Source organism: Cottoperca gobio, chromosome 14, assembly GCF_900634415.1.
Source record: "Cottoperca gobio chromosome 14, fCotGob3.1, whole genome shotgun sequence".
In the NCBI taxonomy this organism is placed as follows: domain Eukaryota; kingdom Metazoa; phylum Chordata; class Actinopteri; order Perciformes; family Bovichtidae; genus Cottoperca; species Cottoperca gobio.
Genome location: NC_041368.1, coordinates 2,556,840 through 2,568,503, shown reverse-complemented (window position 1 = coordinate 2,568,503; position 11,664 = coordinate 2,556,840). Strand labels below are relative to the sequence as shown.

The 11,664-nt window shown below is 42.7% G+C and overlaps 1 protein-coding gene across 8 annotated transcripts in view; it reads right to left on the bottom strand.

The window, feature by feature from the left end:
• arhgap32b (Rho GTPase activating protein 32b) overlaps positions 1-11,664 on the bottom strand; it is a 112,477-nt gene that overhangs the window by 12,192 nt on the left and 88,621 nt on the right. For 6 of the 8 annotated variants that reach the window (XM_029447696.1, XM_029447695.1, XM_029447698.1 and 3 more), the window contains 11 exons: positions 11,461-11,625; positions 9,443-9,545; positions 7,862-8,006; positions 7,571-7,653; positions 7,061-7,168; positions 6,574-6,719; positions 6,271-6,472; positions 5,694-5,839; positions 5,491-5,565; positions 829-1,647; positions 1-478 (listed from right to left, as the gene is read on the bottom strand). The exon at positions 1-478 is cut by the window's left edge and continues 286 nt beyond it. In XM_029447696.1, the coding sequence (XP_029303556.1) occupies positions 1-478; positions 829-1,647; positions 5,491-5,565; positions 5,694-5,839; positions 6,271-6,472; positions 6,574-6,719; positions 7,061-7,168; positions 7,571-7,653; positions 7,862-8,006; positions 9,443-9,545; positions 11,461-11,625 (2,470 nt within the window). The remainder of the gene's footprint in view (positions 479-828; positions 1,648-5,490; positions 5,566-5,693; positions 5,840-6,270; positions 6,473-6,573; positions 6,720-7,060; positions 7,169-7,570; positions 7,654-7,861; positions 8,007-9,442; positions 9,546-11,460; positions 11,626-11,664) is intronic. The other 2 variants (XM_029447697.1, XM_029447699.1) reach the window with 1 other exon arrangement.

The window sequence follows — 11,664 nt, the reverse complement described above, 5'->3', positions numbered from 1 at the left end:
GTTGAGTCTGTTTCAAGCTGTGGTGCAGGTGGAGTTGTAGAGGACGTGGTACTTTCTGATGGCTTGGTAATCAAGCTGGTTAACTCCAGAGGCTGCTGTTTGATTGTAGGACAGGAAGTGGAGGGAGAAGATGAGACTAGGGTGACAGTCTGACAGTCTGAGTCTGAGCTGTTTGGTGGCAGGGAACTTCCTCTCCCTGCTCCCTCGGAGGAGGAAGTCTGGAAATGTTGAAGCAGTGGATGTGGCGTGTCCTGGAAGTTATAGGTTTCCTGTGGCTGCAGAGGGGACACTGGTGTAGAGGGCTCAGAGGACCGGGACTGAGACTGAATGGAGAACTGCTGGGCAGACTCTGCAAGGGCCAGGGCCAACATGCGGGCAGCATTTTTAGGAGGGGGGGGAGGAGGAGGGGCAGTAGTGGGAGCTGCAGAGCTGAGGGAACGAGGGGTGAGGTCCTTTGAAGAGTCCGGAGCTACGACTCCTAGCAGGGACACAAAAATACAAGGGATCTATAGTTGAATAACAAATAAGTAAGAGAGCAGTAGGGGAAGAAAAATTAATGACAGAAGGCAAGCTGGTTTTAAGGTGCTTAAAGAGTGGGGAAGATGGGAAGAGTTAAGCGTGGTGCTTGGGCATCATATGAAAAGATTTATTTACGATGAAATCCATGCAAACCTGGGAAACTAAACCTAGAAAAAAGCAGTCATTTCATTAATGGCAAGACTTATCAACCTACACCTTATTCTAAATCTACATAGTTTAAACAAAATAGTGAAGAAACATGCCCAAAACTACACTTCACAACAACACAGGTCATTCTCTGCTCCCTACCGTGGTGCTCATGGCTGCTGGCAGCTGGTGCCGGCTGTGGGCCGTCCTCTTCCTTCAGCTCTCGACTGTCCACACTGTCAAAGGCTTCCAGCTTAGAGTGCAGCTCTATTTGAAACGCTTCACTGAGAGACGGCTCGGCTGCCCTCAGCAGAACACTACCCATCAGGGGAGGAGAGTCCTTGGCTACCGAAGGAGGAGATAATGGTTGTACAGCTGTATTCTTGTCAGGCACCTCTGTAGAGAAAAGCTCGGAAGTGACAAATGGTGTCAAACTAGTGGTCTTTCCAAATTTAATAGGTGAGACAGCCTGTGTGGGTTTATCAGTGTAGGAATAGGAAGTTGTCAGTTTCTTGCTTTCCACCTTCTCTCCAGCAGCCAGGCTGAAGTCTGTGGACAACAGGGGGGACATCAAGCTGCCCAGGAAGGTGGCAGAGATGAGGTCAGAGCCATTTGTCTTACCACAGACGCTGCCGCGGCTCCTCTTTAGCGTGGAACCTTCAGCCCCAGCAGGTAGGTCATCTAGGGGGAAGGCATAAGAGGTGTCGGGAAGACTGCACTGGAACGACATGGGGTCAAAGTCCAAAGAGGCCATGCCAATGTCGGGTGGGCTGAGGTCCACATCTTCCCCTGCTGAGCGGGGAGGTGATATGAGGGCAGGCACACAGATGGGCCCATCATCTCCGTCGCTTTCCTCTGTGGCGCCCAGGTTGTCATAGGAGTTGCAGTGCTGCCGGCTGTCGAGCAGCTCTCCATTAAAGGAGGCTGACAGGGCATCACTGCTGGAGCGTGGCCGCCGCGGACGGTACACCTTGGACTCTCCTGAAGGGGGAAAATAATACATTCACAAATTATTTATTTTAACAGGCCTAATTTATAACAGTAGGCTCCACTGGAGAAAAAGCATTTGAAATATGTTGTGCGTGTATACATATATACGCTTGTGTGTGTGTGTGTATACATATATATGAGAGAGTGTGTGTGTATACATATATACGCGTGTGTGTGTGTGTGTATACATATATACGAGAGAGTGTGTGTGTATACATATATACGTGTGTGTGTGTGTGTGTGTGTATACATATATACGAGACTGTGTGTGTGTATACATATATACACTCAAACCTCTTGATCAATCCTAAGCCTAAACTAAAATATAACTCTTTTGAAAGCCTTGTTCTTACGCTCTCAAACCCAACATGGAAAACAATAAAGCCAATTTTATTTGTTACTGTGTACCGCCCTCCTGGTCCGTACTCTGAATTTCTATCTGAATTCTCAGAATTTTTATCAAATTTAGTCCTTAAAACAGATAAAGTAATTATTGTAGGTGACTTTAATATTCATGTGGATGTTGATAGTGACAGCCTTAATAATGCATTTATCTCAATATTAGATTCAATTGGGTTCAGTCAGAATGTACATGAACCAACTCACTGTTTAAACCACACTCTGGACCTTGTTCTGGGATATGGTGTTGAAATTGAAAGTTTATCAGTGTGTCCACATAATCCTCTTTTATCAGACCATTTTTTAATAACTTTTGAAGTCCTGTTACTGGACTACAAGCCAGTAGGCAAAATATCCTACGCTCGATGTTTATCTGAAAGTGCTGTGACTAAATTTAAGGAAGTGATTCCATCAGCACTTAATACAATACCAGAACTCAATATCAATATAATGGAGGACTCCAATGCTAACTTTAGTCCCTCCCACATTAATCATCTTGTTGATAGCGCTGCAGCCTCACTGCGAATAACACTCGACTCTGTCGCTCCTCTTAAGAAGAAGATCATAAAACAGAAAAAGAAAGCTCCATGGCTTAATTTACAAATCCGCAAACTAAAACAAAAGTCGAGAAATCTTGAAAGTAAATGGCGTTCCACTAAATTGGAAGAATCTCGTTTAGTCTGGTTAGATCATCTTAAAACGTATAAGAAGGCTCTCCGTAATGCCAGAGCAGCTTATTACTCTTCCTTAATAGAAGAAAATAAGAACAACCCCAGGTTTCTTTTCAGCACTGTAGCCAGGCTGACAGAGAGCCACAGCTCTACAGAGCCTTCTGTTCCTATATCTCTCAGTAGTGACGACTTTATGAGTTTCTTTAACGATAAAATTATAATTATTAGAGACAAAATTAATCTCCTCCTGACCTCAATTGGTAATGACTTAACTTCAACTGTTGGAATTTTAAAAACATCTGTAACTCCTGAAATATATCTAGACTGTTTTACTCCAATCAACCTTAACCAACTAACTTCAACAATCTCATCGTCTAAGCCATCAACCTGTCTTTTAGACCCGATTCCAACTAAACTGTTTAAAGAAGTTTTACCCTTAATTAACACTTCGTTATTAAATATGATCAACCTGTCTTTATTATCTGGCTACGTACCAAAATCCTTTAAAGTAGCTGTAATAAAACCACTTCTTAAAAAGCCTGGTCTTGATCCAGAGATTTTAGCCAACTATAGGCCGATATCTAATCTTCCCTTTCTCGCTAAAATCCTTGAGAAAGCAGTCGCAAAACAGTTGTGTGACTTTTTACATAATAATAGTTTATTTGAGGTTTTTCAATCTGGATTTAGAGTTCATCATAGCACAGAGACGGCACTGGTGAAAGTTACCAATGACCTTCTATTGGCTTCAGACAAAGGACTCGTCTCTGTTCTTGTCTTGTTAGACCTCAGTGCTGCTTTCGACACTGTTGATCATGACATTCTACTACAGAGACTGGAACATTGTGTTGGCATAAGAGGAACCGCACTAAGCTGGTTCAAGTCCTATTTATCTGAGCGATCTCAATTTGTACTTGTTAACGATAAATCCTCCATGACAGCCAAAGTCAGTCTTGGAGTTCCGCAGGGTTCTGTACTTGGACCGATTCTATTCACCTTATATATGCTTCCTTTGGGCAATATTATAAGGAACCACTCTATAAACTTTCATTGTTATGCGGATGATACCCAATTATATCTATCAATTAAACCAGATGAAACCAATCAATTGGCTAAACTTCAAGCATGCCTTAAGGACATAAAAACTTGGATGTCTAGCAACTTTTTGATGTTAAACACAGACAAAACTGAAGTTATTATACTTGGCCCTAAACGCCTCCGAAACGCATTTTCTAATGACATAGAAGCTCTGGATGGCATTAACTTGGCCTCCAGCACCACTGTAAGGAATCTTGGCGTCATCTTTGATCAAGATCTGTCGTTTAACTCCCACATAAAACAAATCTCAAGGACTGCCTTCTTTCATCTACGTAACATTGCAAAAATAAGACACATCCTGTCTCAAAATGATGCAGAAAAACTAGTCCATGCATTTGTTACTTCAAGGCTGGATTACTGCAACTCATTGTTATCAGGTTGTCCAAAAAAGTCGGTTAAGACTCTTCAGTTGATCCAAAATGCAGCGGCACGTGTATTGACTAGAACAAGGAAATGGGATCATATTACTCCTGTATTAGCTGCTCTGCACTGGCTCCCGGTAAAATACAGAATAGAATTCAAAATCCTTCTCCTGACTTACAAATCAATTAAAGGTCAGGCTCCAGCATATCTTAAAGATCTCATAGTACCTTATAAACCAACTAGAGCATTACGCTCCCAGACTGCAGGGTTACTTGTGGTTCCTAGAGTCTCTAAGAGTACAATGGGAGCCAGAGCCTTCAGCTATCAAGCTCCTCTCCAGTGGAACCAGCTTCCAGTTTGTGTTCGGGAGGCAGACACACTCTCCACATTTAAGAGTAGGCTAAAGACTTTCCTTTTTGATAAAGCTTATAGTTAGGGCTGGCTCAGGTTTGCCCTGGATCAGCCCCTAGTTATGCTGCTATAGGCTTAGACTGCCGGGGGACACCTCCCTGCTCTCTTCCTTCTCTCCCTCTCTCTTCTTCTCCCTCTCTTCTTCTCCCTCTCTATCTGTATGCATTTATGTAAATATATGTTACTAACTCACCATCCGGGGTATCATCCCCGGAGTGTCTGTCTCTCATGTGGCAGGTTGCCACTGATAAAGTTTACGTCAGGATCATGAATCGTGACAGCGCCTGCTGACCTGGTCCTGCTGGACACCGGGAAGCCTTATTGACATTTTCCTGGATTCATCCAAACTTTCTATTTCTTTTTTTTTTTTCCAACACAACATAATTTCTGTCAAATGTTGTGTTTGTACTATGTTGTTTATCCTGTACACACGACATCTATTGCACGTCTGTCCGTCCTGGGAGAGGGATCCCTCCTCAGTTGCTCTCCCTGAGGTTTCTTCCATTTTTTCCCCTTTAATTTTGGGGTTTCTTTTAGGAAGTTTTTCCTTGTGCGATGCGAGGGTCTAAGGACAGAGGATGTTGTAACCTGTACAGTCTGTAAAGCACACTGAGACAAATGTATAATTTGTGATATTGGGCTATACAAATAAATTTGATTTGATTTGATTTGATATATACGCGTGTGTGTGTGTGTGTGTGTATACATATATACGTGTGTGTGTATACATATATACGTGTGTGTGTATACATATATACGAGAGAGTGTGTGTGTATACATATATACGTGAGTGTGTGTGTATATATGTGTATATATATATATATATATATATATATATAAAAAAAATGGGCAGCACTGACTGAGTTAAAGTAAACTAGAGGACACAAATGATTACCTTCAACATTGTGCAGGGAACTCAGTGACTCTTCACTTTTGGCTGATCTTAATGTTGCTGTGTCTCCTCTGCCTCCTGAAACGGAGCGATTAAAAGGTATAAGCATTGTTTTCAGCCTTTCCTAATCAAATGAGCTCTTCTCATTGCACAATTGTAAGGTGAATTTGACTGTTTTTCATTCCAATTGTGGAGGAAGGACTCACCAGCGAGGGCCATGGCCTTCAGTTCATTGGGCTCACTGGGGTTGCGGTGCAGCTTGCGCTTGGACATGGAGGAAGACTTGCCCAGGTTGAAGAAAGAGCGCCAACTGCCAACAGGAGACTTCTTGGATTTAATAGGAGGCCTCTTCCTATGATTAAAAAAATGGTGGTAGACAAGAAGGCAGTTGGTGTCATTAACTCACAAATACAATACACAACTCAATGACAGATTTAGACACAGTGACAAAATCATCAAATCACATCTCGCTTTAAGATGATTTTTAAATATCATTTCCACTTTTAGGATATCTGCCAAAGTCTGAAACTGCAGACAGCCACGGTCCTGTGAAATACTGTAAACCCTGTGCAGGAGGAAAACTATCTGAAGTCTTACCAGTAACCAGCAGATGTTGACCCATTCCAACATTATTATGTAAGCCCAACTGACATCAAATGCACTTAAGATGTGCACCGTAAGATAAAAATGTCTCTGTGTGTGTGTCTACATTGAGATATTATGGTAATTATTTTTTGAAGACATAGTCACCAAATGATACATCAGTAAGAGGAGTGAACAAACCTTTCAGTGGGAAACTCGATAACAGTGTGGAACTTTCCCTGCAGGGCAGCCGGACCTTCGCCCACCTCGATGTACTTGCTGTCTTCAGTGACTGGAGAGTTGATCTGAGCCTGGGTCCTGGCCTGGGCCTCCTCCAGAGTCAGAAGTTTAGTGGAGGGAGATGAAACCAGCAGGGATTTGGGCCGTGACAACGAGTTGTGACCTGGAGATGTGGAACGGTGTTTATTGCTCAAGAAGAAGCAGCAATGGGTAGTGGAATGATAATGTGAGCAGAAGTCTTATCCAACGGATGCCTGTACGTACCTGCTCCCTCTCGTATTAGTGAGCTGAGTTTAGAGCTGAAGAGAACATCCACATGGTTGAGGATGAACTCCACCACCACTGACTGGATTCGGACTTCCATGAAGGCTGCTGTGCCGCTGAAGCACGCAGATTCAATCTGTTTAGACCTGACAACAGTGAAGAGGGAAGGATTGTGTTGGATTTAGTAAAGTGCTCCAGTTTAAACAAGTGTTACATTTTAAGGTAGGAAATCATTCTGAGGATCTTATGTTACATCCTTTTTGTAAAATGATTTTGAGCATTTGATGTCGTATTGGTCAGCACTCCCCACAAAAAGGTGCTGAAATCCTTTTTTATTAAAGCAGAAGGACTCATTTAAAGCAGGAGACACGATACTTTCTGCTGCATAGAGCCCATTATCAGGGCTAATTCATGTCTGAGAAATCCTTAATGTGAAAAGTATAAAAAAGCAGACAAAGAAGATTGCATGGAGCAGGAAGGAGCTCACCTCAGCAGGTTGGGCGCCCAGACGATGGCCAGGTTCTTACTGTGCATGTTGGTGATGTAGCTGAACGCTGCCAGGCGGGAAAGGTGTCTCATGAGGAACTCCAGGGTCCTAGCAATCAAATATTCATTTATTCACATTTAATTGCCCCCCCCCCCCCCCCCCCTAGTGAGGTGCAGACTAATGGCCATGATGGAGCTTCTTCTTCACAGCATTAATATTTCACTATGTGCTCAAATCCCAGAAGAATGTCACTTAGAAATTTGCATTTGTTTGCTTTCACAAAGGACGGAAAATTAAATTCATCATCATTCATTGCAAAGACCAGATGGGACCTGGTAAATGATTCCACTCAATGCAGTGTGGCACTCGGAAAAACCTTGAATTCAACACGCACGCACGCACACACACACACACACACACACACACGATGTGAATGCACAACACAAGTGTGCATCTGTATCTGGCAGTTCCTGAGCCTGCAGGGGGGGGGCAGTGTGCCTCTACACTGACCTGTAATGTGGTGGAGGAAGTTGCTGTATGACATCATGGATTTTGATGAGTCGTTCTTCGTCTGTTGCTGCTGATACAGCATCCTTCAGAGTGAAAACAAAGGGAGGGATGGGGAGATAGGCAGAGGGAGATAAAGAGTAGGCTGCATCAGTGTATCAACATTAAGCTAATTGACTTGTTATTCCAGGTTTACGCTGCTACATGGAGCATGGGGGGGACATCGGTCTGCAGCCATAGCAGCCAAGAAGTCGGTGTGAGAGAAGTGTTTAGTTCTGCTCAGGCTTTGCTTACAGAGAATTTCTCGTAGAGCTGGTAGGTGAGCAGGGGGTTGGGCAGCTCTCTGAAGTAGAGCTTACACAGCGAGCCAACACAGTGGATGTCCTGGATGTAAACATCTTTGGTCAGGTCGGGGATCTGCTCAGAGTCAAACTCATGCCTGTTGAAAGAGAGAGGGCACAGTCGACTAATTAACTACTTCTGAGGAAATGTGAATAAATGACTGCTGTAGAAAGAAAATTCAAACTGCAGCTATTGTTTTAGAAGAGACCATTTTCTACATGTGCATTCACAACAGTTAGAAATTCTTCCCACTTCTGTTGAAAGAAAGACTCACATCTGGTAAATCTATCCTCGGTTGAACAGTGTGTCATGTGGTCTATGGTGTTCAGTAGGTTTCATTGTATGTGAATGCAATGTATTTACATGAACTTATACTGGACTAGAAAATAATGCCTTATAATGAAACTGGCCTCCATAAGTCTTACAGAAGAATTAGAAATATGGCCTACATTTCTATATGCTCAAACCCTGAAATTACATTTAGTTTCATTGTACGGAGACTTTAATTAGGCTGTATTTACATCTCAAACCACAAAAAATAAATATAAAAATGAAATGAAATAAGCAAAGCATACAACAACTTTAAGAATTGTTTTCATTAAAATCAATACTTGTCTCAGGAACACTGCCTTCGCTTTGAGTGATGTTTAAAACAAGCATGTTATCATAGAATAAATCGTGCAGAGGAGGGGGAGTAGTCTTTTGAGTCATTAATGGTGTCTGTAAAATCTAGGGCAGCCTCCTTCACTGCCTTGAAGTAGCTCTTAAATTCATACGACCTCAGACTAAAACTTGGAAGTACGGCTTTCTTATTTTGCTTCCAAAATAAGGGAGAAATCTGATTACTGACCTACAGCACGTCTACAAGGATTTATATTTAAATGTGTTCTTTGCATGACCTGGTCACCTTTGGATTGTTGCCTGAGAGGTGGAACCACAAAAACATTCTAAATGTATTTGCCGCTGCTCACAAAGCTAATATTTCTTAGCGTACACTAATAATTGAAGGTGACCTAAAGTGTGTATCATAACATTTCTATGAACTCTTCTCACATCTGGATGTTGGCAGCTTGACAATCAGAGGACACTGTTTAGTCAAACTCAAAGTAGAAATTACAACTTTGCACATTCTATCCTATATATGTAAATGTTAACACAGTAATATCATTACACACCTCACAGCATTGCAGAACAAAAACAATGACATCTGAAATGTTCGCAACACATGTAGTGCCTTTTACAGGCCACAACTGCTGCAAACACTCAGACTACTAAAGTTCTTATCCTGGTATGACAACATTAGATAGTAAAAACTGTTGATGAGGAACAACACTGCACGTCATCTGGTTTCTTTTCTTTTACAGATGCAATAATCCTAGATGGGACTCGTATGTTATCAGTATTTAGATGAGGGCTATGGTAGGATTAGATTTGTGAGCTCCTCCTATGACAAAGGACCTTTCTGTGGAAAGAGATGCACAGAGAGAAACATTGGAATCAAATGCTGTAATAAATAGGCATTGTGTCTCCTACCGCAGTTTCTGGATATTTGAGGCGATTCCAGAGAGGCGGTACATGCCGTCCACCACACCGTGCTTCTCGATGAACTCGGTGCAGCTCTTGAGGACCTGGGGCACTGTGAAGAGAAATACAGCATGTTATCACTTAATGCATCAGTCAATATTTGTCCAGGCTTCACGAGCGCGTTCAAGGTCAAGAATGTGATGACTTTCCTTTTTGAAGAGAGAGTACAGAAGAGCTTTTTTGGACAAGAGGCTGCAGGCTCAGAAGGATCATCGAGTTTGAATAACTAGCTTTCTAGTGCTTTCTGAGGGAAGAAATATTTTTGAGCTTAAGGAGGAAACATTTGAACCATGTAAAGTAGAAACCAATATCCTGAAGAGCTTTAAAAATATTTTATTTCGTTATTTGGTGTTTTTGGTTGCCCTTTGACCCATTTTATACATCAGTGCGGTTTTCTGGATGGAGAAAATAGTTAGAAAAACATGTTGTTGTCTGTGAATGAGGCAGCCAATCACATACTTCAGAGCACAATGTCAGTGATTGTGTATTAGAGTCGGACTGACAAAAAAAACCTTAGAAAAACACGGAGCTTCTTAATTGTCCTTTGGCAACCATGAATCATACAGACATGCTATTTATCTGAGTGTGTGTGTGTGGTAGATAAGGATGGTGTGTATGTGCATAAGGAGGCTCCCAGGCCTCCAACAGCTCACACATCATTCAGAGGATGACATACTCGCCGAAGCAGCTGTTCAGACAAATTCCACACATAGCAAAAGAGAAAACAAGGCGAGATTCTGCAGCAAAGAGGAGGACAGCGAGAGCGGATAAACCAAAAGTTACGGATGTAACTACGGTTCTATGAATACTGGATGACCGCCAGAGGCAGTGCTTAACTCGCTCAGCAACGGGCCGGACAGCCTCTCGGTAACGGTCTCTTGGCGGAAAGGAACAGAGCAAATGGGCACGCCTCATGATGTCCAAGTGGAGGCCGTTTAGCCATCTCTGCAAAGGACGCAAAGGCTCTGAGTTCATCCCTTTGTCTTTAGCCCTGATTGGTCCTTTGTCAGCATGCCACTCCAAGCATAATGATTTAATGGAGATTTATGAAAGAAACATTTATTTCACGGAGCATAGGCTTTTACTTTCAGTTTTTTATTAGTTTGTTGTTGAAGCAGCTGATAACATTACAGCAAGACATCGAGCTGTCTGTTGTCTATATAGCAGCAGGGTTCAGTGCCCTGAAATCTTTAATTTCTTAAGCTGCCTTCACATGATCAGTGGTAAAACAGCTCTGCGTTGGCTGTATGGCCTACATTGCGGTGAACGAAGAGAAGCTTTCCCTTTTCATGTGAAGGCACTGAGGCAGTCGGAACAGTGTTACAGACTGGCTTATCTCTCCATGTTAAGGTAAGGCAGGATGTACGGAGGTCAAGGATCGACTCCTTCACCAATGACCGTGTGACTGCGATGCACTGATACACTGATCTGAGCCAGTCTGTGATCACTGTGAGCTGATAAAACATTCATGTCCAAACACAGAATATGACCATTAACATGAATAAATGGGTTTTAAGCTAGTCTCATAAAGAACTGAAGTGAAGTTATTGATCAAGCTTCAACAGCAGAGTAGCATCATTACAGGACTTTAAATGGAGAAGAGCTTGCTTTAGCAGGACTTTTGTCCATGTGCTTTTGCCACAGCAGCCCTGAACAAACTGCCCTGACTAACACTGTTGGGAGCTGGCATACTGGAAGGGGCATGAATGTGTGCATGAAGATTTTATTTATTGTCTATATCTGTATGTTCTTGTTTTCTACTGGCCGTCAAAACAAATCTCACTCTGGGATAATAAATATAATCTAAAGAACCTGACAAACATCTGTCTCTTGCACTTCTAAATACTGTTAACTCTCAAGTTAAAGCTGGTATTCACATGATGGCCAAGTGAAAAGATAGCAGGGGGACTATTTTTTGTCTGGGCGAAGCCACTACTGTGAGTGTTGTCGTCACTGTGAGGCGGTACCTTCATGTGTCTCACCATCATGTCCTGAGTTGAGGAGGTGTTCTCCCAGGTCGCAGCCGAACACCCTCTCCCGCAGGATGCCTCTCTGCTTCAGCTTCTGCTTGGTGGGCCTGGACTTCATGAAGGAGCGCAAGAAGGTGATCAGCTTCCCGTGCTTCTTAGACACTGAGGAGCAAGGGAAGGAAGGAAGGACACATCTTAGAT